Source organism: Muscardinus avellanarius (assembly GCF_963383645.1).
Source record: "Muscardinus avellanarius genome assembly, chromosome: 16".
Classification (NCBI taxonomy): Eukaryota; Metazoa; Chordata; class Mammalia; order Rodentia; family Gliridae; genus Muscardinus; species Muscardinus avellanarius.
In genome coordinates this window covers 17,532,142-17,556,524 of record NC_137802.1, presented here as the reverse complement: position 1 = coordinate 17,556,524, position 24,383 = coordinate 17,532,142, and the positions used below count along the sequence as shown (strand labels likewise).

Genomic DNA, 24,383 nt, shown 5'->3' with positions numbered 1-24,383 from the left:
ATTCTCCCTCAGAGATTACCCCCCCCCCAATAAAAGCCCTATTTTATTATTTTGAAACAAGGTCTCACTAGGTTGAGGAGAGTCTCACTAGTTGCTGAGATTGTCCTCAAACCTGTGCTCCTCTTCCTCTCAGTTTCCCAAGAACTGGGGTTACAGTACCACCACACCCTGGGGGTGGAACCCAAGGGCCTCCAGGCAGCACTCCCAGACCTATTTTTTATTTGGAAACGGTCTCTTAAGCCAGCTGAGGCTGGCTTTGGACTTGTACAATCCTCCTGTCTTAGTCTCCCAAGCGCGGGGATTATAAGCATGTGCCACCATGCCTGGCCTTTTCTTTTTTTTTTTTTTTAATGGTAGTGGGGATTGAACCCAAAGCCATTCTACTTCCGAGCTACACCCCTACCCCTATTTTATTTATATATATATATATTTTTTTTTGCAGTATTGTGGATAGAACCCAGGGGCATTCTATCTCCAAGCTCCACCCCAAGCCCTATTGTGTGTGTGTGTGTGTGTGTGTGTGTGTGTGTGGTACTGGGGATGGAACCCAGGGGCCTTCTACCTCCAGGCTCTATTCCCAGACCTATTTTATATTTTATTTGGAAACAGGGTCTCTTAAGGCAGCTGAGGCTGGCTTTGAACCTGTGCAATCCTCCTGTCTCAGCCTCCCAAGGGCAGGGATTACAAGTGTGCGCCACCACGCCCGGCCCCAGCCCTATTTTTTATTCTTTATTTTGAAACAGGGTCTCACTGAGTTGCAAAGGGCCTCACTAAATAGCTGAGACTGTCCTTGAACCGTGATCCTTCTGTCTCAGCCTCCCAAATGCTGGAATTACAAGCATGTGCCACCACACCCAGCTTATTCTTTATTTTTATTTATTTATTTATTTTTGTGATACTGGGGGTAGAACACAGAGGCTTTCTACCTCTGGGCTATACTCGCAGCCCTATTTTATATTTTTGGAAGCAGGGTCTCACTAAGTTGCTGAGAGCCTCACTGTATTGCTGAGGCTGGCCATGAACCTGCAATCCTCCTGTCTCAGCCTCCTGAGTACAGGGATTAAAAGCATGTGCCATCATGCCGGGCTAAATATTTGTATTTATCACACTTCTTGGTCCAGGGTTTTTTTTTTTTTTTTTTTTTTTTTTTGGTGGTACTGGGGGTGGAACCCAGAGGCCTTCTACCTCCGGCCTATACTCCCAGACCTTTTTTATATTTTATTTGGAAACAGGGTCTCACTAAGTTGCTGAAAGCCTCACTAAGCAGCTGAGGCTGGCTTCGAACCCGTGCGATCCTCCTGTCTCAGCCTCCCAAGCGCAGGGATTACAAGCGTGCGCCACCACGCCTGGCCGATGGTCCAGGTTTTGAGAGGATGTAGAGGATGCGTACCACTCATGTGCCAAGAGGTAAGAAAGAAACAAGGCCAGGTGCAATGGCATACATCTGCAATCCCAGTACTTGAGAGGCCCAAATAGGAGGACCACAGGTTTGCAGACAGCCTGGCCAACTCAGGGAGACCCTACTTTAAAGTAAAAAATAAAAACGACCAGAAGACCATCAGTTCAGTAGTAGAGCAACCCTGAGTTCAGTTCCTAGCACACAGAGAAAACACATGCATGTGCATGCGTGTGTGCATGCACAGGTGCAGTCCTATAATCCCAGCTACTCAGGAAGGAGGCTGAGGCTTGAGGATAGCAAGTTTGAGGGCAGCCTGGACAAATTAGCAAGCCCCTGTATCAAAATTTAAAAAATTAAAAGAGCTGGGCTAGAGCGCAGTGGTGAAGCAGCACTGGGTCAAGCCCCAGTGTTGTAGGGTACAGGGTGGGGAACTAAAGAAAGAGCAGCAAGGTTTTTTGGTCGTGGTGCTGGGGATTGAACCCAGAGGCATTCTACTTCCAAGCCACACCCCCCAGCCCTATTTTATTTCTTCTTTTATTCGAAGCCAGCCTCAGCTACTTAGTGAGGCTCTCAGCAACTTAGTGAGACCCTGTTTCCAAATAAAATATAAAATAGGTCTGGGGGTGTAGCCTGGAGGTAGAAAGCCTCTGGGTTCCACCCCCAGCACCACCAAAAAAAAAAAAAAAAAAAAAAAAAAAAAAAAACAACTTAGTGTATTATTTCTTCTTTTGGAACAGGGTCTTTCTAGGTTTCTGAGAGTCTTGCTAAATTGCTGAGGCTTTCCTCGAACCTGAGATCTTCCTGTCTCATCCTCCTAAGTACTGGGATTACTGGCCTGGGTCACCACACCTGGCAAGAGAATCAGTTAAGGTGTGTGTGTTTGGGGCAGTCAGGTAGGGAAGGACAGCACTTCCATCGGTGGCCACAAGGTGGCAGCAGGGAGAGGTAAGAAGGTGATCCTCCTGCAGGGTTCACACCCAGGGGGGCTTCGCCTGTGTTGGGGTGGAGGAGGTTGGCCTTGCTTTGCAGTTTGGTCTCCTGTTACTGCAGACTCATTCCCTGTGACTGTCTCGTTACAAGGCCTCTATGGAGATTTTGCCACACTGTGTGGGCAGAAACCGTGTTAGTGCGACCTTGGCAGGGCTGTGGGTGATGGTGGTATATGTCTCACAGTGGTGAGTCTGGGGCCAAGAGGTGTTCACATCCCCAGTACTGTTCACACCAGGCAGTTACCTATGCAGGGCAGCTTACTCAAAGGACACCAGTGAGTGCTGAAAGCAGGGCCCCATCCCCGGCTGCAGGCTGGGGCTCCAGGAGCTGCTGAAGGCCTACTCCTCTCCTGAGAGACCAGGTCTGCAGCTGGGGAGCCAGCTGAAAGCCAGGTGAAGCATGCCGGGATGGGCGCGGGGGCAGGGAACACAGAATGGGGCAGCTGCTTCTGGAAGCAGCCAAAATGGCCCCAAGCTGCTACAGGGGTGGGTAAAGGATTAGGTGACATCCCCTAACCTAGCCCGGAACTAACACCCTCCTCCTCACTCACACAACCTGGCCCATCTCCCTCTGTGTCTGCCAAAGCTCAGAATAACTCAGAGAAGCAGACAGCAGGATGGCAGGGGCTCTGCTCGGCGCCCTGCTCCTCTTGGGGCTCCTCGGTAGGGACAGGGCTCAGGGAGGCAAGTGGGTACTCAGAGGCTCCAACATAAAGGGATGAGAAAAAAGAGAAAGACACAGGTAGACTGCGGCATAGTAATTGGTCTAGGAGACAGGCATGGAGCGATACACAGCCTGGTGGAGTTTGCAGACATGAGAGGGCAGAGAGGAGAGGCCCTCCTGCCTCCCCACCTCCCTGACCCTTCTTCCTTCTTGATGTCGTCCCAGGCAGAGGTGAGGGTAGGAACGAGGAGCTGAATCTTTATCACCATCTGTTCGACAACTATGACCGAGAACGCCGGCCAGTGCTGAGGCCCGAGGACACCGTCTCTATCAACCTCAAGGTCACCCTGACCAATCTCATCTCGCTGGTAAGATGCCCCCTCCCATCCCAAGCCCGAAGTCATGCTTCTGGCCCCAACTACTGAGCTCCATCCCAGTGCTCACTTCCGGTCCTGAAGTCCTGCTTCAATGACCCCAATCTCCTGTCTGCAGAACGAGAAGGAGGAGACCCTCACCACCAGCGTCTGGATTGGCATTGTGAGTCCAACCTGGGCAGCACTTGCCCAGGGGACCCTTTCCTCCAACTTCTCCCAGACAGCACCAGGTGGCAGACGCAGGACACAGGTCCTTCCATCCCTCGCCTCTTAGGACTGGCATGATTACCGGCTCAATTTTAGCAAGGCGGACTTTGGAGGCATAGAAACCCTGCGGGTCCCTTCAGAACTCGTGTGGCTACCAGAAATTGTGCTGGAGAACAAGTGAGACCCGGTCAAGACGCCAGGCTGGGGGGAAGCCAGGCTGGGGGAAGATGGGGATGCTGGGCTGGACTTGCTTGGGGAAGGGGGTGCTTGGGCTGGGGGTATGCACAAAGCTGTGAGAAAGTTTGGTCTCGCTGGGCCCACAGTATCGACGGCCAGTTCGGGGTGGCCTACGATTGCAACGTGCTGGTCTACGAGGGCGGCTATGTGAGCTGGTTGCCCCCGGCCATCTACCGCAGCACCTGCGCCGTGGAGGTCACCTACTTCCCCTTCGATTGGCAGAACTGCTCACTCATTTTCCGGTGGGGAGACTTACTCGGATTGTGGGAGGGGCCTGGGGCAGAGGGCGGGGCGAGTCGGGGAAGTGGGACCTATGGGGTGGGGCTTTGCCTGGAGGCGGAGCCAGGCTCTAGAATTGGAGTGGTCACTGGAGCCGGGCTCAAAGCAGGGGCGGGCCTGGCCAGTGGCACCCTGTCTGTAGTCCCAGATACTTGGGAGGCTGAGTTGGGAGGGTTGGGGGGAGGGGGAATCGCTTGAGCCTAGGAATTCAAGACCATCATAGGCAGTATAGTAAGACTATCTCAGAACAAAAATAAAAGCAAAAAGGAAGTAGGAGTTGAAACAGCGTGCAGGCAGGGCCTGGTAAGGGGGCACAGCCTTATTACCAGGCCAGATCCAAGCTTCCAGTGTGAGGCCTACGGCAGGGGCCAGGTCTGAGCTTCTGGGGTGGGGACGCTGGCCCTGGCTCTGCAGCTCCCAGACGTATAATGCTGAAGAGGTGGAGTTCATCTTTGCGGTGGATGAGGACGGCAAAACCATCAATAAGATCGACATCGACACCGAGGCCTTTACGGGTGAGGCTCCCACTCGCTCCGAAAACCCGCTTCTAGATGGGGGTCTAGAGAGGGGATTCTCAAGGGCCGGACTGCCCCAGAGCTGGCAAATGGAGACTGACCCCGGCAACCTGGCCATAGCTTGCCGGTTTCCTGAAGTCATTCTCGACCACCACAACAGTTCTGTCTTCTCTGCCCCCCACTGCCCTATCCTGACACCCATGGCCGGAGCGACATGGTCAGGGTACCCACATGGGTGGGCAGCGCAGGGAGCCCCAACTCCCAGAGTGGGCTGACTGCGCCTCCGCCTGCAGAGAATGGAGAGTGGGCCATCGACTTCTGCCCAGGCGTGATCCGCCGCCAAGAAGGGGGCTCCGCTGACCACCCAGGGGAAACTGACGTCATCTACTCGCTCATCATCCGCCGGAAGCCGCTCTTCTACGTCATCAACATCATCGTGCCTTGTGTGCTCATTTCCGGCCTAGTGCTGCTGGCCTACTTCCTACCCGCACAGGGTGAGGAGAGACCCCCAAACCCAAGCTGGGGCTCGCTCCCCGGGTGGGCGTGCCCTTATCAGGTGCTCCCTCCAGCCGGTGGCCAGAAATGCACCGTCTCCATCAACGTCCTGCTTGCCCAGACCGTCTTCTTGTTCCTAATTGCCCAGAAAATCCCCGAGACGTCTCTGAGCGTGCCGCTGCTGGGCAAGTAAGGGAAGAGTGGGCTTGGGCGCCGCACACCAAGGGACTCGAGCTCGAGGAGAAGCTTTGGCTGTCTTGCCCCTTCCAGGGCTTTATTTGGACTCGGGGTGGGAATGGGACAGTGATGGATTCTCTGGGGCCCAGTCCTCCTCACTGCTGCTGGACGTCGCCTGGAGGTCTCCTGAGTATCTCTGTTGGGGGATAGTCCGGCCTCAGTCTCTCCCCAGCCCCACCACCTCTGGTCCTCAACGCACCCTCAACGCACCCTCATCCCGAACTCACTGGTTCCCCGGGGATTCCGAGGCCCAGCTGGTGTCGCCATTGCTGTAGGAGTGCGGTGGACCCCTGCAGACCCCGTCCACACAGGCACAGCCAAGCTCCCTGGATGAGGAGCCTGGCACTAGCGCCCGCTGCAGCCCCAGCTTGCCGCAGTCCCTGCGCGGCAGCCTGGGCAACCCGGGCCAGTGCTCCACCCGGGTCCCCGGCGTCCGGGGCTAGGTTCAGGCCGCTGTCACTGCCGTCCAGTACCTGTGCCTCCTTCCGCAGCCATAGGGCCGAGATCTGCATCGGGGGTGCATAGGGACTAGCGAGGGTGCGAGCCCCTGTACCTGCCCCCAGTCGGGTTCCGGGCGTCTCCTCCCCACCCTTCCCAGCCTCCCAGCGCCGCACCTCTAACAAGGTGGCTCCGAAGCTCACGATGCTGGCGGCTGCCTCTCTCAGCACCAGGACCAGGGTGGGTTTCGGGGCGGGCAGCTGCTCCGGCTCCGCGGGCTCCTGCGGCTTCGGGGACCCCAGCTCTCTGAACCTCTGCTCCAGATACTCGTGGGCCGCCGCCACGGCGAGCTCCAGGGAAGATGCAAGCGGGGGCTGGAGGGCCACCTGGAGGAAGGCGCGGGGTCACGGGGGGGGGGGGGGGGCAGCGCCTCCCCAGGCCGCCCCTGCCGGCCTCAGCCTCACCTCGGTGGAGCTATGGAAGTGGTAGACCCACAGCAGAGTGTCCAGCGACCCCGGGGTCCCCTCCATGCCGCCGCCGCGGGTGGTGGGGGCGGGGCAGCCGGGCGCGCGCGCGGGGGGGGGGCTCTGTGACGTCACCGCCGGCCCCGCAGGTACCTTCTTTTCGTCATGGTGGTGGCCACGCTCATTGTCATGAACTGCGTCATTGTGCTCAACGTGTCTTTGCGGACGCCCACTACACACGCCGCGTCCCTGCGCCTGCGCCACGTAAGCACGGGTGTGGGGGGGTGGCGGCTGCGGCCGCTAATGACCCCAAGCTGACCCGCGCTGACCCCACCCGCCCAGGTCTTGCTGGATCTGCTGCCGCGCCTGCTGGGCTCCAGCCCGCCTCCCGAGGCTCCGGGGGCCGCGCCGCCCCCGAGGCGGGCGTCTTCCGTGGGCATACTGCTCCGCGCAGAGGAGCTGATCCTGAAAAAGCCGCGGAGCGAGCTCGTGTTTGAGGGACAGAGGCACCGGCAGGGGACCTGGACCGGTGAGCGCTGCACGCCCGCGGGCCCGAGCGGTGGGGGAAACTCTTCCTGACCGAGCGTGGTTGTCACCCCTGACAGCTGCCCTCTGCCAGAGCCTGGGCGCCGCAGCCCCCGAGATACGCTGCTGTGTGGACGCCGTCAACTTTGTGGCAGAGAGCATGCGAGACCAGGAGGCCACCGGTGAGGTGGGTCAGGGGCCAGAGGCAGGGGGGTCTCCCAAGCCCTTGGCGCTGCAGCTGCCCCCAGGGACTCAGCGTGTGCTGTTCCCACCCCCCAGGAGGTGTCCGACTGGGTGCGCATGGGGAAGGCCCTGGACAACATCTGCTTCTGGGCTGCTCTGGCACTCTTCAGCGTCGGCTCCTGCCTTGTCTTCCTCGGGGGCTACCTCAACCAAGTTCCTGACCTCCCCTATCCACCGTGTATCCAGCCTTGAGAGGACACAACGTCCCACCCACACGCAGCGGGAAATACTGGAGAATAACTGCTGCCACTGTGTTAAGATCCGCCCCAACGCTGGCAGTAAATCTACCTTGAGAACTTTCCAGGAGGATGTGCACGCCCCCAGGCGGCTGACCCCGCTAGGGTCAGACGTAGAGTGTGCATAGCTCTGGCCGTTGCTTGGTGGCCCTCCAAACAAGGCTTGCCTGCGGTTGCCTTTCTCCAGCCCAGCCTGGGGTGACGCTCTAGGCCTGAAGCTTCTAAGCAACATTTACCCAGTTGGTCAGCAATTACAAGATCCCCTTGCAGGACTTGTTTTAAAGAGGCTGGAGCCTGGAAGCCTGCCCCTCCCTCAGTCATGTTGTCTAGGTTTTCTTGGCCCAGCACCTTCCCCCAACCTCATAAAACGTCCTCTTTGCAGACACCCCATCCCCACTCTGTGTGCTCTAACTAGCACCCAGGGGTGTGAGAGAAAATGATGTGGGGCCTGCAATTGTGGGAGCTGGTTGTACTGTCTTTATTAACAGAGTTTCCAAGGCCACTACAATGAGGGGGGTGGGGAGAGAAGGGCTACTTGCTGCTCACACTATATACAGATGCAAGCAAAGGGTTTAGAGGGCAAGAGCTCCCTGCTGCCTCCCTCCACCAGGAAAGGGGAGAGGCTAGAAGAGATGGGGGCTGGAAAGGGGGAATGTTTTGGCTGGCGGGGTCACCCCTCCATTCCCTGGAGTTTGGGGGAGGGGAGTTATTAAAGTGCTTTCAGAAAATGAGGAAATGGTCCCTGCCCTGGAGTGGCTGGTGACCCCCAGAACCTAGGGCCCAGTGACCCCCCCCAGAGTCTGGTACATTCAAGGGGGGAGCCGGCTCCCCTGGCGTGCAAATAAAGGGGTCCAGGGCCCTGCCCAGTCAGCAGCAGTGGGGTACTGGGTCTAAGCCCCAAGCACTCTCCTCTTAAATGGAAAAAGAGGGGGAGAGGGGAGGCCCACTTAGTTCCTGGCAAGGGAAAGCTGTATCCCTCCCCAGAAGTTGGGGACAGGCACAGTTTTGGGGAGAGAACATGATGGGGGAAAGGGTGGTCACGTGATCACAAAAGCATCAGGGGTCAGAGGTCACGTTCCCAGCAGGCTCCAGTGAATCAAACCAGTAAAAGCAAAAGCCCAGGGAGGGTAAACAGGGTCGGCCTGGGAAGTCTGGTGGTGGGGAGAGCTGGGTCCAGTGGGGCAGCCCCAGCCCAGGGCCCGTCACCAGTTCATGATGCAGTTACGGTTCAGAGTCATGAAGTAAACTTGGCTGCTGCCCCCGGAACGGACTGAGGCAAAAAACACCTGGGCAGGGGAGGAGAAGAAGTCATGGAGGGCTGGGCGTGGGGGATGAAAAGGGAGAGGAAGCCCCAGTGAGCCCTGGGGGGAGTGGGGCGGGGAGGGCAGAGGGTCTGAGAACCCCTGTGGAGGCTGTGCCTGCACACCGCTTCCAGGGTTCCCATTCAGGGACCCACCATGCCCTCCCTCCTCTGCAGATACAGGCTTCCCACCTTGTCATTCCGCTCACACAGGAACTTGAGCCTCTGGGCTCGTTTGTGCATGAAGACCCCGTCCAGGTGGCCTGTCTCCACAGAGCGGATCTCAATGGCTTTCTCACCCCAGCCCATTATCTGGTTGGAGCAGATGTAGGCTGCAGGAGAAAGGGAGGGCAGTGAGCCAGCTGCACCCTGGGCCGTCTGGGCTGGCAGCTGGGAGGCAGCTCGCTCACCCACGGAGGTGGGCATCTCTCCCCACTGCAGCACCACGTCCTTGATGATCCGCCCGTACGTGTTGACGTAGACGCCCTCGTCTTCGTAGCACAGCAGCATCTCCATGCCGTCAGTGTTGGGAAGGAAGATGATGGCATGGGGTGTGATCTGGCTCTGGATCTGGGGAGAAGGAGGCAGGCTGGGGTCCCCGTGGTCTGGTGCCCAGATGCAGAGCTCCTGCTCTCCCCATGGCCCCCCAGCTCACATGCACAGGGATGTAGATGTCGTAGCTGTTCCCCGAGTCGACATCCACAGCATGGAAGCCAGCACTGGAGCCATAGATGACCTTGAGCCGCTGTCCCTCCTCTACTGTCAGGTCAACCAGCAGAGGGCGGTGTGGGAGGTCAGCAAAGGACTGTGGAGGAGAGAAGGGCTCAGGGGGGCAGGTGGAGGAGACAGACCTCAAAACCATGATGCAGGGCTGAGGCTGGGATTACCTTGAAGGCCATGAATTTGTGGTAGGGCTTGGGGGCCCAGGCATACACCTCCACAGAGTTCTTCAGGGCAATGACCAGGAACTTAATACGCTCATATTTCACTGGGGGTGGGAAAGAAGAGGGATGCAGGGACCCTCCTTCTCAGGCTGTGTACTCTTCCCTGGGTCTGTTGCCAAGCTTCCCGACCCCAAGCCCAAGTGTCCTGCTCTAAGGCTTCCCCAGGCCTAGCCCGTCCTCCCCCCTTGTCCCCTCTGGGTCCTTACCAACACGGTAGTGTCCGCAGCCCTCCATGTCTCCCACAGTAGTCCAGCCCTGCTTCTTCTCCACTTCCGGGTCATTGTGGAGAATCTTGTTCCGGAGCCAGGAAAGGTAGTACACCCGCAGTTTATTCCTTTTCCCTGACGGATGGACATACACGCACATCCCTGTCCTCATCAGAGGCCCAGCTGCTGCTTCCCACCACCCTGTCTGCACACAAAGGGGAGAGAGCCTGGCCACACCTAGCCCTGGACCGAGGACGCCCTCTTCCCGGGCGGAGGTGGTATCAGCCAAGGAGCTGAACCCTGCCACCTGCAGACGCACCTGAGATGGTGATGAGCAAGTTGAGCCCTTCCAGCACATCCATCTGCTGGAAGCGCCGCCGCCCGATGAGCCCGTACACCTTGCCCTGCCCACTCCGGTCCAGCAGCATCAGCCCGTTCTCCGTGCCCACCAGCAGGTTGACCCCTGCAACAGGAGACCTTGGGCAGGTCAGAGGCAGAGCCAGGCCTCTCACACCAGACCCCACCTCAGCCTTCCCGGCCAGCCTACCCCAAAGGGCCGCGCAGAGGATCTCAGAGTTGAATCGCTTCTTGTATTTCCGAATCTCGGGAGTTTCACTGTGGGCCCGGGTATTGGTGGGGTTCACATTGACCACAGAGCCCTTCCTCACGTCGTACTGCAGCTGATGGAGCCGACCGCCCTCTCCACTCACTAAGGCTGTCAGGAAGAAGGAGGAGGGTGGGCTGGGCCACTGTGGGGGACATGGAGGACTGCGGCGGGTACTACTGTGAGGACATCACAACAGAGTGGTCAGGGAGAAACACGGCTCCTTGGCTGAATGCTGGGAAAGCCTCGAAGCTGGAGTCTCGGGAGGACTGGGGTTGGGGCAGCATGGCAACACTAAGGGAAGGGCCGTGGTACCTCAGGATATTCAGAAGGGAAGGGAAAGACTATTCAGCAGGGAGGCATGTGGAAGCATGGAAGAGCCCTGCCTGAATGTCAAAGGATCTGGCTTGAGTCCCAGTTCTGTCACTCATCCACTGTGAACCTGAGCCAGGTCCACTGGCCACTGAGCACGTGCCTCCTCTACAGGGGTCTCAGAAGCCCTCCTTTGCTTTTCTGCCTGGGGAAGGAACTAAGGTCCAAAGAAGAGAGTCTATGCCTGCACTTTATAAAACCACTTCCTCCAGGCTGTGTCCGGATCCCAACCTCATGGCAAATCTGTTGTCCTGTCCTCACCTGTGATAGGGATGGTGTCCCCACTGCCTCCGGGCTGATAGATCCCCAGATCCACAAACATGGTGAAGGAGCTCTTGCCAGGGGCCTTTACTAGCCCACGAGACTGGTACTGTTGGGGGAGGGCAGCAGTCAGATAAACAAGTGTGACCCCAGCCTGCTGCCCTGCCTCTCCATTATTCCAGGCCACAGGTCCCCAGAGCAGCTCAGTGCCCAGCACTCCAGCGCTCCTGTCCACTTACATCATTGCCTCCATCCTTTAAAGGGGGGCTTTGACCTTTGCTGTTCTCGGTGGGCGAGTGGCTGGGCTGCACCACGTCGGGCAGGTTTGTGTAGCCATTGCTGTCAGCATGCAGCAGGCTCCGCTCTTCCTCAGGAGTCTGCAGAGTAGAGGAATGGGTTGGCGCTGGGACAGAGGAGGGCAGGTGGCAGGCATGGGAAAGGCAGGAGGCCCACTCACGCGCTGGACCACCATGGTGCCACCGCCATATGGGGGCTGGGTCCCGGCTATCTCCTCCACGTCATGGACCACCATGGTGCTGACGCTGTCCGTGTCTCCATCGCTGCTGTGGGAGAGAGGAAGGTGGGCCTCCGGGTCCTGCCTGCCACTCAAGTACCACAGGAAGAGAGCACAGCCAGAGACTCAGGCTTCCTGTCTCTCCCAAACACATCTCCTCGGCCTTTGCTGAGCACTCAGGTGCTCCCTGCAGGCTGGTGCAAAGGCGGGGCACCTGAAAGCACCCACCCACAAATGACAGAGCAGTGCAAGACCCGATTCCCTCGGGCCTACCCCTCCTCTTCGTCCCCAGGACGCCCGTACCGGCCCCCGGGGGTGTCCCTGCTGCCCTCAGACGGCTCGCCGTCACCTTCTTCCTCATCCTCTTCACTGCTTTCCACTTCCTCGCTGGACGATGAATAGTCCATGGCCTTCTTGGGAGGCCGAGGGGCCTCATCCAAGGTCCGCTCTTTCAGCAACACAAAATCCTGCAGGGGAGTGGAGGGGAGGACTGAGGGGAGGGCCGAGGGGGCTAGAGTCAAGGCCTGGGCAGGGAACAGGAGGGAGCTCCCGCAGCAGCCCCTCTCACTAACCTCACCGATCGCGCGCTTATAGCTCTGGGAGAGCCGGCGGGGGAAGGCAGGCAGCCAGGAAGAGGCAGAAGAGAGGGCAAGAAAGGTTAGTAACAGTGTGCGCCTTCGTGTCCCACAGTCCTTCCTCTCCTGTGCCGTTAGTTAAGGTCCAGCCCTTGACACCCAGCCCCCTGGGACTCCCGTCCTGCCCCTAAGCCCCAGTCCAGGAGAAGGCGGGGCCATGCCCGCCGCCAGATGACTCACTGCGGGCCGGCCTGGCCGTGAGCGGTGGTCATCAGGCTTGGCTTTGTTCCCAGGGGAGAGTACTGGGGAGCTGTCCAGTTTGGTGGCAGCTGGACACAGCAGGGTGGGAGAAGGGAGGTCACTGACACTTGGACAGAGGATGGCCTCAAGCCCATGCCCTGGGCTACCTCCTGGGCCCTTAGGCAGGGCTCAGCACCATGCTGTGTCCAACCAGGTCCCCCTCACCCCTGGTGTGATTCAGTCTAAAGCCACGGAGGGCAGGCCCTCCTGGTCATGACTGTGTCCCCCCAGCAGGCCACCCCACCCTGGCTCACGTACTTCCCACTCGGTTTCGGTTCCGCTCCAGCGAGCCCGCCTGGGGGAGGTGCCCGTGAGAGGCTGGGAGGACGCTGTCCGAGCGCTCCCAACCAGGGTCGCTCCTCCTGAGGTCAGGGTTGCTGTGAAAGGCAGAGTTGGGTCAGAGAGACAGGCCATTCCCTTCCTGGGTGCTGCTCTGCACTGGAGGGAGCCATCACCAGGGAAGCAGGTGGGGGTGAGTGGAGGGAGGGCAGCTCCATTACCCAGAGGCGGTGGGCGGGCCGGGGGGCTGCGCAGGGGGCCCTGGGGGCCTGGGGGCACCCTGCCCGGCCCGCCTTTGCAGATGGATTTGCCAGGCGGAGCTGCTGCTATTTCTGTGGAGGGAGCACAGGGTGCCAAGGGCGGGTGGGGAGGGAGGGGGACTGAGATGACTGGGTTGGGCTGGCCCACCCTTACAAGGGTAACCTGGTGAAGCCCTCCATGCCCCCTACTCCCTAGGTTACCCCTGACCTCACCAGAGTTACCTGGCACGGACAGCCTGAGCTGGCCGGGACCCTCCGGCCCCACTGGTGTTAAGGGCAGTGGCGATAGATGAGGTCCTCTGAGGCACCTGGGGAGAAGGAGGTGCAGTGAACCCCGAGCGGGCTCTACACAACCTGTAGCCCTGAGTGTGGGTCTCCAGCTTTGGTGGATAAGCAAACTGAGGATCAGGGGAGCTAGCAAGTGAACCCCAGTTGTGAAGCTGGGAAATGGCAGTGCTGGGATTCTAATGTAGGAAGGCTGTTCCTTAGGGCCCTGAAACCACCTGTCTTTCTGTCCCCACACTCACCACTGGGGCTTTGTGAGTTCTGTGCCTTCTGGCTAGCTCACCCCTCTGTGCAGGGAGCTGCCTTTTCTTCCCTTCCTACTCTGATCCCTCTCTATCTGCTTTTTGTGCCCCTCCATTTCCCCTCCTCCGTCTCCCCAAGGTGTCCTTACCTTGGGTGGGGCCTCGGTGTCTGGCCGGACCCAGGAGGGGGGACTGGGGCTGGGCCCAGGCCCTTCGGATGTGGGGTCTGAGTTCTGGCGGATGACAGCTCCTCGGGCACTGGACGTGGCAGTGGGTGTGGGGGCAGCAGGGTCAGGGTCGTGGGAGGCTGGGAAGGCAGCCAGGTTCCGGGTGGGCTGGTCCTGCAGGGACTGGGAGCGGGGTACAGGTGCTGCGTATGGCTTCAGTGGGACCCGGTGTGCCACCAGGCTCTGCAGGGAGAGACCAAAGGTGGGCTGCCTGCTCTGAGGCATGTCCCCACCTGCACGTTGGAGCCTGGGCTGAGCTGTTACCAGCCCCTTCCTCCACCAAGGACAAAGGTTCCTAGAGCCTGAGAACAGGTAAAAAGTAGGAGTAAGCTCATGGAGCCGGAGGCAGATGACTGGCTGCCCAGGTAGCCCGTGCTATAGGGCCCTGGCTGAGACTCAGGGAACATGTGTGTGAGCACCTCTGTAACTGCACCAAGTGAGGCTCCTGTCTGTGTTAGACAGGAGGGAGGCTCACCTTGTGCGGTCCCTCCTGGGGCTCCACTGGCCTCTGCATAGGAGGGGTTTGGGACAAGGGCACTGGAGGGCCAGGGGAGGCCTGGGGGCCGGGAGGCTCTGGGCCTGTGCTGCCTGGCTTGGTCTTGGCCAAGGGAGAATTCTGCTGCTTGTTCATCCGTGTTCTCTCTTCCACCTGTGATGCAAAGGGGTGTCAGGCAGGCCAGATCTGCCTCCCTGGATCTCGAAATTTAGGTCCCCGCCTGCTCCAGCCCGACAGCCCGTGCCAGGTTCCCCTTTCCCCTGCTCAGTGCCTGCTCCTGTGGAACAACTGCTCTGGGCACTGTCCAGGCCCCGGACGGTGGGACTGACAAGTCTTGGGAGGCAGTGAGTACCTCTCGGGCCCAGGCTGGTTTGTCCGCAGGATTAATGCCCCGGCCATAGTGATACAGGGGCTTTCTGTCCCCAGGCAGGATCTGCTGCTGCTGCTGCTGCTGCTGCTGCTGCTGCTGCTGCTGCTGCTGCTGCTGCTGCTGCTGCAGGGACTTGAGGTAGGCATGCTCCTGCTGCAGCTGCCTCTGCAGCCGTTCTGACTGCCGCTGCTCCTCTAGCTGCTTCCGCTTGTATTCCTGGCCCAAGGGTAGGGAGAGAGGGTCACAGGGTGTGGCCCTGGGACTCGGAGCAGGCCGGCCCTTTCTTTCCTCCACTGCCTAGACAGGAGCTGCTTTCCCGAGATGTGTTGGGTGAATCCCTTCCCCTGAAGGGTTCCCATCCCAGTCTAGCAAAGCAGCTGTGGATGGCATCTTCCCGGAGGGCGCTGAGGGACCCCGTTACCAGCAGCAGGGCCTGTTCCTGGAGCAGCTGTTGCTGAAGGATCTCGAGCTGTCGCTGCTCCTCCTCTAGCCTGTGACGGATATACTCCTGGGAGGTGGGGTGGGGCGGGGCACAGGGGAGGGCAGGGAAGGGGAGAGGCAGCGGAGGGCGCAGCAGCGGAGGGAGTGATCAGCAGGGTGAGGATGTGAGGGAGTAGGGAAATGAGCCCCCGGGAGGGCGGTGGTAAGGCAGACAGGAAAAAGAGGCGCCGGGAATGAGGAGGAAGCAGGGAACCATGAGGGAAGGTGCAGGGAGAGGAGTCAGGGATGATTAGAGAGATGGGGAATGAAGGCACAGAGACAGGAGGGCAGGATCCAGGGTTGGGGGTTGAAGGGTGGGAGAAAACAGAGAGAAAGAGTGAAGCTAGAAAAGATAGGAGGAATCTCAGGGAGGGGAGCGAAGGGGAAGGGCACTGGGCGCAGGGAGCAGGCGGCAGGAGCAGGGAGGGCAGACGGGAGGACAGGGAAGGCCACGGACCGAGGAGGCGCAAGGCGCGAGATGTGCGGCGCGTACCTGCTCGCGCTCCGCCTGCCGCCGCTCCTCCTCCCGCCGCAGGGCCTGCATGTCCTCCAGCCGCCGCTGCTGCTCCTTCTCCTGCAGCTTCCGCTGCTCCCGCTCCCTCCGCTGTTGCTGTGAGCCAAGGGAGAGGTGACCCTCAGGATCGCACCAGACTGTCAACGGTCCTGGAAGGGGACCCCTCCGTGGACAGTGGAAGCGGGGCTCACTGCTTGGGGAGTGGAGAGCGAGCAGCTTGAAAATGTTCCAAATATATACCTACTCCTGATCAGAGCCTGTTGGGGCTTGCCTTGGGGAAGATGGCTGAAGGATGTGGAAGTGGGATGAGGTAGGCCAAGAGCTGACTGCTGCCCTTGGAGTGCACGGAACGGGATGACACCTTACTAACCCACTGCCCCACCAAACAGCAAGCAAAACTAAAGGTGCTCCACGACCCCCTCAACGGCACCTGGCCTCCAGTTAACCTTTGCCTCCAAGTAGAGTGAGTGCCTAGTGATTACTTTTGGCCACCAGAGGGCACTGTTGGTCATACACAGAAAAGCAACCCTTGGATTTATTTTTAATTTTTTAATGTGTGTGTGTGTGTGTGTGTGTGTGTGTGTGTGTGTGTGTGTGTGTGTGCAGGGATTGAACCCAGGGAAATTCTACCTCCAAGCTACACCCCAGCCTTATTTTTTTATTCCTTATTTTGAAACAGGGTCTCACTAAGTTGTGCAGGGCCTAAGTATCTGAGGCTGGCTGGAACTTACGATCCTCCTCTCAGCCTCCCAAACACTGGGATTACAAGTACACTACCTCACCCAGCTCAACCTTTAGATTTAAGAAACTGCTTTGACAAATCAAGTAGCCCAGGTTACATATGACTTGCACCATGTTCATGACCAGAGCTGGCCTCCAAACAACAAAAAGTCAAACACAGCACTACTGGCCCTTATGCTTCAAGAAACTTTTGCTTATTCTGCCATGAAGTTGCTGGCCAGCCTTTTCTCTTTCTTTCCTTCTCTTTTCCTTCCTTCCTTCCTTCCTTTTGCAGTACTGGGGACTGAGTTCAGGGGCATTCTACCTTTGAATTATACTCCCAGCCTTATTTTTCACTTTTTTTTTTTTTTTTTTTTTGCAGGTCTGGGAGTGGAATCCAGGGGCATTCAACCTCCGAGCTATACCCCCTGTCCTATTTTTTGTTCTTTATTTTGAAACAGGGTCTCATTAAGTTGCGGAGGGTCTCAGCCTCCTGAATGCTGGGATTACAAGTGTGCGCCACTATGCCCAGCTTTATTTTTCGTTCTTTATTTGAAACAGGGTCTCACTAAGTTGCAGAGGGCCTCCCTAAATAGCTGAGGCTGGCCACAAACCTGAGATCCTTGTCTCAGCCTCCCAAGTACTGGGATTACAAGCAGCATGCACCACTATGCCCGGCTCATTTAGGCATTCTGATCACCAACCTATACCTCTTCTCCACTGTATACCCTTGCTAAATAACTAAATCCAAATATATGTGTGTATGTACACACACACACACACACACACACACACACACACACACACTTGTGCATGTGGAAGTGGGGATGGAAACCAGGGGCATTCTGACTCTGAACTACACTCCCAGCCAGACTTTATTTTTTATTTTTGAAATAGGGACTTAATAAGTTGCTGAAGCTGTGTGTGGACCTTCAATTCTCCTATCTCAGTTTCCCAACTATTGAGATTACAATGTGCACCACCAAGCCCAGCCACATGTGCGCGTGCGCGCGCGCGCACACACACACACACACACATATATGTATATACAGATATTCTAAATTGGTGATATAAAAATAACAATATAAAGAAAACCATACTTTAGACAGGCGTGGTGATGTATTTCTAATACTTGGGAGGCTAAGACAGGAGGATTACAGGTTTGAGGACAGTCTCACACGTAGTGAGATTCTCATCAATCTAGTGAGACCATGTTTCAAAATAAAAATAAAATAGGAGGCGGGTGTGGTTACATACACTTGTAATAGCGAGGCCCTCTGCAACTCAGTGAGACCCTGTTTCAAAATAAAGAATAAAAAATAGGGCTGGGGGTATGGCTCAGAGGTAGAATGACTCTGGGTTCCATCCCCAATGCTACAAAAAAAAAAAAAAAAAAAAAAAAAAAAAAAAAAAAAAAAAGAAAAGAAAAAAAGGGCTGGGGGTATAGCTCGGAGGTAGAATGTCCCTGGGTTCAATTCCCAATGCCACAAACACAAGCACAAAGAAAAGTACACTTATTTAAAAATTAAGCCGGGCGTGGTAGTACACGCTTGTAATCCCAGTGCTTGGGAGGCTGAGACAGGAGGATCACACCGGTTCAGAGCCAGCCTCAGCTATTTAGTGAGGCTCTCAGGAACTTAGTGAGACCCTGTTTCCAAATAAAATATAAAATAGGTCTGGGAGTATAGCCTGGAGGTAGAAAGCCTCTGGGTTCCATCCCCAGTACCACCTAAATAAATAAATAAATAAATATTAAGATTCTAGCTGGGCATGGTGGCACATACTTGTAATCCCATCATTTGAGAGTCTGAGACAAGAAGATTGCGGTTCATGGACAGCCTCAGCTACTTAATGAGGCCCTCTGCAACTCAGTGAGACCCTGTTTCAAAATAAAGAATAAAAATTAGATCTGGGGGTATAGCTCAGAGGTAGAATGCCCCTGGGTTCCAACCCTAGTACCAAAAAAAAAAAAAAATCTAAGCTGGGCATTGTGGTGCACACTTGTTAATCTCAGTACTTGGGAGGCTGAGACAGGAGGATTACAGGTTTGAAGCCAGCCTTGACAACTTAGTGAGGCCTTCTGCAACTTAGACCCTGTTTCCAAATAAGAAATGAAAACGGCTGAGAGTTTAGCTCAGAGGTAAAATGCCTCTGGGTTCAATTCTTGGTGCCACACAATCAATCAATCGATCGATCGATCGATGATTCTTACCAGGCATAGTGGCATACACCTTCCAGTACCTGGGAGGCTGAGACAGGAGAATCTCAGGTTCAAGGCCAACCTCATAAACTTAGTGAGGCTCTTAGCAAGACCCTGTTTCCAAATAAAAAAATAAAAGAGCTGAGGGTATAGTAGTATATAGAGAGGTAGAATGCCCCTGGGTTCAATTCCCAGCACCCCAAAACTAACTAATTAATGAAAATTAATTTCCCTTGGCTGGCTCTAATTAGTCCAAACTGACAAGACGGTGCTTTATAAAAAATCTAAGCCAAGCCAGATGTAGTGGCACACGCTTGCAATCCCAGCACTCGGGAGGCTGAAACAGGAGGGTCCCAGTTTAGACAGCCTCAGCTACTTAGTGAGGCCCTCCGCAACTCAGTGAGACCCTGTTTCAAAATAAAGAATAAGAAATAGGGCTGGTGTAGCTCAGAGGCAGAAGGCCCTGGGTTCCATCCCTAGTACCTCAAAGAAAGAAAGAAAAATATAAGCCCAAATAAAAGTAAAAGGAGAGGTCTTTAAGGGACTTTTTTCATGTTCAGAGCAGGTCAGCTGTGCACTAAAATACTGGTACACAAATCTCTAGCAACCTGAGATTGAGAGTGAACCGTACTAGGTAAACAGTGAGCAGAGGTTTAGAGCAAAAACTAAGAGGAGGTGGCCTTATCATGGGGAACGGGCTCTGGCTTCTCAGACGTGGCTCTGCTCTAAACGGCACAAGCATCCACACAGGGCTAGGCGTGGGGGGGTCAGAGGGCCTGCGGACTGAGCCTGTGGTCACAGAAGATTGAGCCCTTGCATAAGTCTGAGAGGAGAGGAGCTGGGACGGTCCTGCTCACTCCTTCCCAGGACGGTCAGCCCCACCTCCTCCACGCGCCGCCGCTCTTCCTTCTGCTCTTCTATGCGACGCTGCCGCTGGTGCAGCAAGTGTTTGATGTGAGCCTCAGGGTCTCTTTGCTGCTGCTGCAACTGTTGCTGCTGCTGCTGCTTCAGAGCCTCAGAGTTGCTCTTATTCTCTTGCTGGAGCCGGAGGAATTCCCTGCGCAGTGTGGACTCCCCAGGCACATTCATGATGGAACTGGGTCCAGGAGGCACAGAGGAAGGTTGCGGTCAGAACCTGCTGGTCCCCTCTCACCTTTGGGGGCCTGTCTGAGTGGGTACTTGAACTGGACCAGAGTTAGCCTCTGGCTATTTCCAAGGGGCCAAGAGGTCTGTCCTCTCTTATGCCCCATCTTTAGCCCTGTCTTTACTATTCCAGCCAGTACCCCTTTCGTCCCCAAACCACCTGTCTCTTCACTTCTTGCTCATTCATTCAGTCCACCTATTTCTTTCTTTATTTTGGTGGCACGGGGGACTAAACTCAGAGTATTATACTTATGAGCCATACCTCCAGCCCCATCTTATTTTTTACTTTGAAAAAGAGTCTTGCTAAGTCTCTTAGATCCTCCTATCTTAACTTCCCAAGTATTGCTATTATAGGTGTGCATCACCACACTCAGCTATCAGAGACCCAATTTAAATGGACCTCTTACTTGGGAGGCTGAAACAGGAGGATTGTAGGTTCACAACCAGCCTCAGCTACTTAGTGAGGCACTCTACAACTTACTGAGACCCTGTTTCAAAATTAAGATTAAAAAATAGGGCTGGGGTGTAGCTTGGAGGTAGAATTCCCCTGGGTTCAATCCCCAGTGCCAAAAAAAAAAAAAAAAAAAAAAAGAACAAAAGGACGTCTACCTTTCTAGGTCACCAGCACCACACAGAGTCCCCAAAGTCAGGCAGCACTGTTGCCCTCAGACAGTACAGACGGCCTGGCGTCCCACATCCAAACGCACCTTGGCTCTCCTTCCTCTCCATGACTGTCGTCTTCCTCTTCACTGCCGCTGTACTCATACTCTGTCTCCTCTGCAGGGGGAGATCACTGCTGTCTCTTTACCCAGTGCCCCAGACCCCACCCTGGGCTAAGGAAACCTTAGATGGATAACCAATAAGGTCTGCTTGGATGACCAATCGTGAGGTCTCCCCACCTCCCTGGAGCCATGGGGAGACGATGAGTCTCAAGTTTGGGCTCGGATGAGGATGAGGTCCCACACGAGGTAGGATGGGCAGATGTGCATGTGCATGCACACACGCGCATGTTCAATGTGAGTTTGTCAGGGCGTGAAAGGGTGATCTTCATTTAGAAGGCTGACTCAGATCGGGTGGTAGAAACCCATCTGGGCCTGAAAGTTTGGCAAAAGAGATCTCATTGGACAAGCGGGTGCTGGGGCCTGGGAAGGGAGTGCTAAGGGGTCCCCAGAAGATTCCGGGCTGAAGAGGAAGAGGGGCTGAGGTAGCTGCTAAGACTCACCACCTCCCCCTTGCCCACTGACCTTTCTCACCCCGCTTCTTCCGGGACCGGTCAATGTGGTCCTTGAGCTGGATGCGGACCTGCCGCTCCGTGGGCTGGTCGCGGATGAAGGGAAACTTCAGTAGCTGTTCTGTTGGTGGGCGGCTCAGGTAAGTCTTGATAAGACATGTGTCAATGAAGTCAATGAACTTCTTAGACCTGGAAATAGTGGAGGCTCACATAGGGAGAGCCCCCCCCCCGAAGGGCCCCTCCCCAGTAGAAGAGGAGGGTCAGCCCCCCCCTCCCGTGGAAGGGGAGGGTCACAGGAGGAAGAGGGTGGACCATTCACCAACTTTCTGGCATCTCCACATCCCAACCCCAGTTGCTGCCCACCACCCCAATACCTCTTCCATGGTGAGATCCAAGCTCAGAAGAGAGTTAAGGTGGGGGAGCCCTGCCCAGAGACCTCTCTTCTCAGACCCCAACCCATCGGAAACCTACCATTTCTTGGACTTGAGCCTGGGTGGAGGATTCCGAGGAATGAGGAAGAGGGCTCGCATTGGGTGCATGTCACACAAAGCTGGGGCACAGAAGAGTCACCATCGATCCCCTCTCCACAGTAAGATGCAGAGGAGGTAGTCTCCCAGGACTACCTCCTCCCCACGCCACTTTCTGCATACCCACCCACCCACCCAGGACAGATTCAGCACTTACGGGGGGCTCCCTCTGCCATCTCGATGGCTGTGATTCCTAGAGACCAAATGTCACTCTAAGGAGGGAAGAGAAGAATGAACAGGTGAATGTTCTTGGCAATCCTTCCCAGTAACCCTCTCTCCCTTGCTTTTTTTTTTTTTTTTTGGTTCTGGGGATTAAACCAGGAGCACTCTACTCCCAGTCCTTCCTATTTTTCTTTTTTTTTATTATGTATCAGTCTAAGTTGCTGAGGCTGACTTCAAATCTATGACCCTCCTGTCTCAGCCTCCCAAGGACTGGGATTACAGGCATGCACCATGGTGGCTAGCCTGGTGACTTCTCTTCATTGTCCACCCCCAGCCTCTTTAGGATCCCTTCCTGGCCGATGCCCCTCGAGGTTCTTCTTCCAAATCTTGTCTTCCCACCCACTCACCTTGCCATAAAATGTTCTCAGCCCTTCACTGCTAACGTTCTACTACATCTTCCTTTTGTTTCCCCTCTCTTCATGCCTCACTTTTAACCTACCCATCATCCCCATCCCACTTCCTGACCCTGGGGACCCCACAATCCTGCCTTCCCACTTCATACCCTGTAATCGTAGGTGGCATCAGGGTTCTCGTCACAGGCAATGACCTCTGGGGCCATCCAGTATGGAGTCCCAATGAAAGTGTTCCGCCTGCCCACAGTGCGGTCCAGCTGAGCGCTCACCCCAAAATCCACTGTGAGACGGGGAGGGGTCAGCACAGGGAGTCCTGGCCCTCCCCAGATGCCCGCGGTATTCTTTTCCTCCCATCAACACCCTGGAGAACCCAGCCAGCCTCCTGTGTCCTGGGATCTAGGAACGGCATCCCAGGCAGCAGGGGTCATGACAGCCCACCTCCCTCTGAGGGATGCACAACCCTGGCGCCTAACAAGTGGCAGGTGAGAAGCTTTCTGAGGGCTCTTCAGAAGGAAGGCATTCCAGGGCCAGACATGGGAAGGGAAGGAGCAGACCCCCCAGCACACAGGTGGGCTCTGAGCCCACAGGGAAAAGGGGCCCCAGTCACAGTCCTAAGAGAAAGCCTCAGAGGGACCAGCGCACCTAGCTTGACCTCAGCATTCTCTGTCAGCAGCACATTCTGCCCCTTGATGTCCCGATGGATCACCTTGTGGGCATGGAGATGGGCCAGGCCCTGCGACAGCAGAGTGGGGAGTCAACCATGGTGTTGGAGAGTCAGAAAAAAGTGAGGTGGGGATGGGGAGTGACCTGAATAGATAGCCGGGCTCAAGATGCAGACACCCCCCCCCCTTGGTTCGGAGCCCAAGCACAGGCTAAGCTGCCCTGGGGGAGCGTCCTCAGAGCACTGGCTGCAGTGAGGACTTGGCAGCTCCAGGTCACAAGTGGAGAAATAGTGGAGCCTGGAGTGGACAGTCTCCTCCAACAGCCTGAGCGCTCCCAGGACAGGGCCTGTCTCCACCCGCAAGCTCTCCCCCACGCAGCAGGGTCTCTGCCCACGGAGAAGCCCTGACCGAGGTGGCACAGCGGAGGAGGCAAGGGGAAGGCGCTTGGAGCTCACCCTGAGAATCTCCCGGCAGATGTAGGCGATGCAGTCCTCCTTCAGGGCATTCCCTTTTGTGTTCTTTACCAGGTCTGTCACGGAACCAGCACCGCAGAACTCCATCACCAGCTATGGTCCCAGGCAGACACCAGGAGGGAAAGTATCAGTCAAGCAAGGCCTCCATCCCTGGCCAGGCCCCTGGAGGAGGACCAGAGACCTTGGGCCAAAACTGGTCTGAGTTGGAGAGCAGGGGCCACCTGGCCCCTACACAGGCCACAGGACTTCCTGAGATCAGGAGAAAAAGAAACAGGGAACATAGCTGGGAAAGAACTGGTAGGGTCCAGGGTAGGAGTCCAAGGAATCCCTGATTTTTTTTTTTTTTTTTTTTGTGGTACTGGGGATGGAACCCAGAGGCATCTACCTCTGAGCTACACCTCCAGCCCTATTTTTCATTCTTTATTTTGAAACAGGGTTTCACTGAGTTGCAGAGGGCCTCACTAAGTAGCTGAGGCTGTCTGCGAACCTGTGATATTCCTGTCTCAGCCTCTGAAGTACTGGGATTATGAGTGTGTGCCACCACACCCAGCCCTGAAATTGTTGATACCACGATGCAGATACAGGTATTTTCCTTGATGAAAGGTCCAATTCTTTCACCAGTTTCTCACTGGGACCCCAAACTATTAAGAACTATTGCTAAGGAGCAGGGCAACAAACTATGGCCAGCCCAAGGCATGCTTTTATATGGCCACCAAGCCAGGAATGGTTTTTATAATTTTTTTTGTTGCTGTTGTGGTGTGTGTCACCGTGCCCGGCTGATTTTTACAATTTCTAATGGTTGGTTGGGAAAAAAGATCAAAAAGAAAGAAGATTCATATTTCACGATGCATGAAAATGATATGAAATTCAGATTTTCACGACCTAAATATAGGTTTTTGGCCCTTCACAGGAAAGGTCTGCCAGCCCTGACTCAGAGGCAAGAAAAGGGATGAGAATCAGCACTTCTCCTAGCCTGCTAGAGAGGTTTCTCCCTGGAAATGTGCTTGATGGAATTTGGGGAAACTTTTATTTATTTATTTATTTATTTATTTATTTATTTATTTATTTATTTTGGTGGTACTGGGGTTCCTGGAAACCCTTCTACCTCAGGGCTACACTCCCAGACCTATTATATGTTTTTTTATTTGGAAACAGGGTCTCTTAAGCCAGCAAGGCTGGCTTTGAACCTGTGCGATCCTCCTGTCTCCGCCTTCCAAGTGCGGGGATTACAAGCGTGCGCCAACACGCCCGGTGGGTAAACTTTCTGTCCAAGTGTTGGCACTAAAAGTCACATTCAATGCAGGAAAAGACCGGGTGGGAT

The 24,383-nt window shown here is 55.8% G+C and overlaps 3 protein-coding genes across 10 annotated transcripts in view; 1 reads left to right on the top strand and 2 right to left on the bottom strand.

Annotated features, from left to right (window-relative positions):
• Positions 1-2,973: 2,973 nt before the first annotated feature.
• On the top strand, positions 2,974-7,258 carry CHRNE (cholinergic receptor nicotinic epsilon subunit; the record flags this gene model as incomplete). Its single annotated transcript, XM_080712672.1, has 12 exons — positions 2,974-3,051; positions 3,278-3,420; positions 3,545-3,589; positions 3,701-3,810; positions 3,957-4,112; positions 4,564-4,664; positions 4,958-5,158; positions 5,234-5,348; positions 6,448-6,562; positions 6,641-6,827; positions 6,904-7,010; positions 7,103-7,258. The coding sequence occupies exons 1-12, from the start codon at positions 3,006-3,008 to the stop codon at positions 7,256-7,258; spliced, it is 1,482 nt and encodes a 493-aa protein (XP_080568798.1). The 5' UTR covers positions 2,974-3,005.
• LOC308274795 (uncharacterized protein C17orf107) lies at positions 5,609-6,364 on the bottom strand (the record flags this gene model as incomplete). The annotated part of the gene is made up of 3 exons (XM_080712673.1): positions 5,609-5,902; positions 6,011-6,220; positions 6,299-6,364. 3 exons carry the CDS (start codon positions 6,362-6,364, stop codon positions 5,609-5,611), a joined length of 570 nt encoding a protein of 189 aa, XP_080568799.1.
• Positions 7,259-8,504: 1,246 nt separating the features above from the next.
• Positions 8,505-24,383, bottom strand: part of MINK1 (misshapen like kinase 1) — a gene marked incomplete at both ends in the record, with an annotated part of 58,279 nt that continues 42,400 nt past the window's right edge. The window contains 29 exons of one of the 8 annotated variants that reach the window (XM_080713374.1): positions 8,505-8,588; positions 8,795-8,934; positions 9,013-9,172; positions 9,258-9,407; positions 9,490-9,590; positions 9,753-9,887; positions 10,072-10,215; positions 10,300-10,467; positions 10,990-11,098; positions 11,229-11,366; positions 11,447-11,552; positions 11,807-11,970; positions 12,319-12,407; positions 12,637-12,755; positions 12,879-12,989; positions 13,140-13,225; positions 13,594-13,854; positions 14,147-14,320; positions 14,520-14,753; positions 14,959-15,045; positions 15,511-15,627; positions 19,334-19,547; positions 20,302-20,371; positions 20,839-21,014; positions 21,297-21,375; positions 21,510-21,564; positions 22,077-22,207; positions 22,570-22,660; positions 23,045-23,155. In XM_080713374.1, coding sequence (XP_080569500.1) covers positions 8,505-8,588; positions 8,795-8,934; positions 9,013-9,172; positions 9,258-9,407; positions 9,490-9,590; positions 9,753-9,887; positions 10,072-10,215; positions 10,300-10,467; positions 10,990-11,098; positions 11,229-11,366; positions 11,447-11,552; positions 11,807-11,970; positions 12,319-12,407; positions 12,637-12,755; positions 12,879-12,989; positions 13,140-13,225; positions 13,594-13,854; positions 14,147-14,320; positions 14,520-14,753; positions 14,959-15,045; positions 15,511-15,627; positions 19,334-19,547; positions 20,302-20,371; positions 20,839-21,014; positions 21,297-21,375; positions 21,510-21,564; positions 22,077-22,207; positions 22,570-22,660; positions 23,045-23,155 — 3,804 coding nt within the window. Of the gene's footprint in view, positions 8,589-8,794; positions 8,935-9,012; positions 9,173-9,257; positions 9,408-9,489; positions 9,591-9,752; positions 9,888-10,071; positions 10,216-10,299; positions 10,468-10,989; positions 11,099-11,228; positions 11,367-11,446; positions 11,553-11,806; positions 11,971-12,075; positions 12,100-12,318; positions 12,408-12,636; positions 12,756-12,878; positions 12,990-13,139; positions 13,226-13,593; positions 13,855-14,146; positions 14,321-14,519; positions 14,754-14,958; positions 15,046-15,510; positions 15,628-19,333; positions 19,548-20,301; positions 20,372-20,838; positions 21,015-21,296; positions 21,376-21,509; positions 21,565-22,076; positions 22,208-22,569; positions 22,661-23,044; positions 23,156-24,383 lie in introns of all 8 variants that reach the window. The other 7 variants (XM_080713378.1, XM_080713375.1, XM_080713376.1 and 4 more) reach the window with 7 other exon arrangements.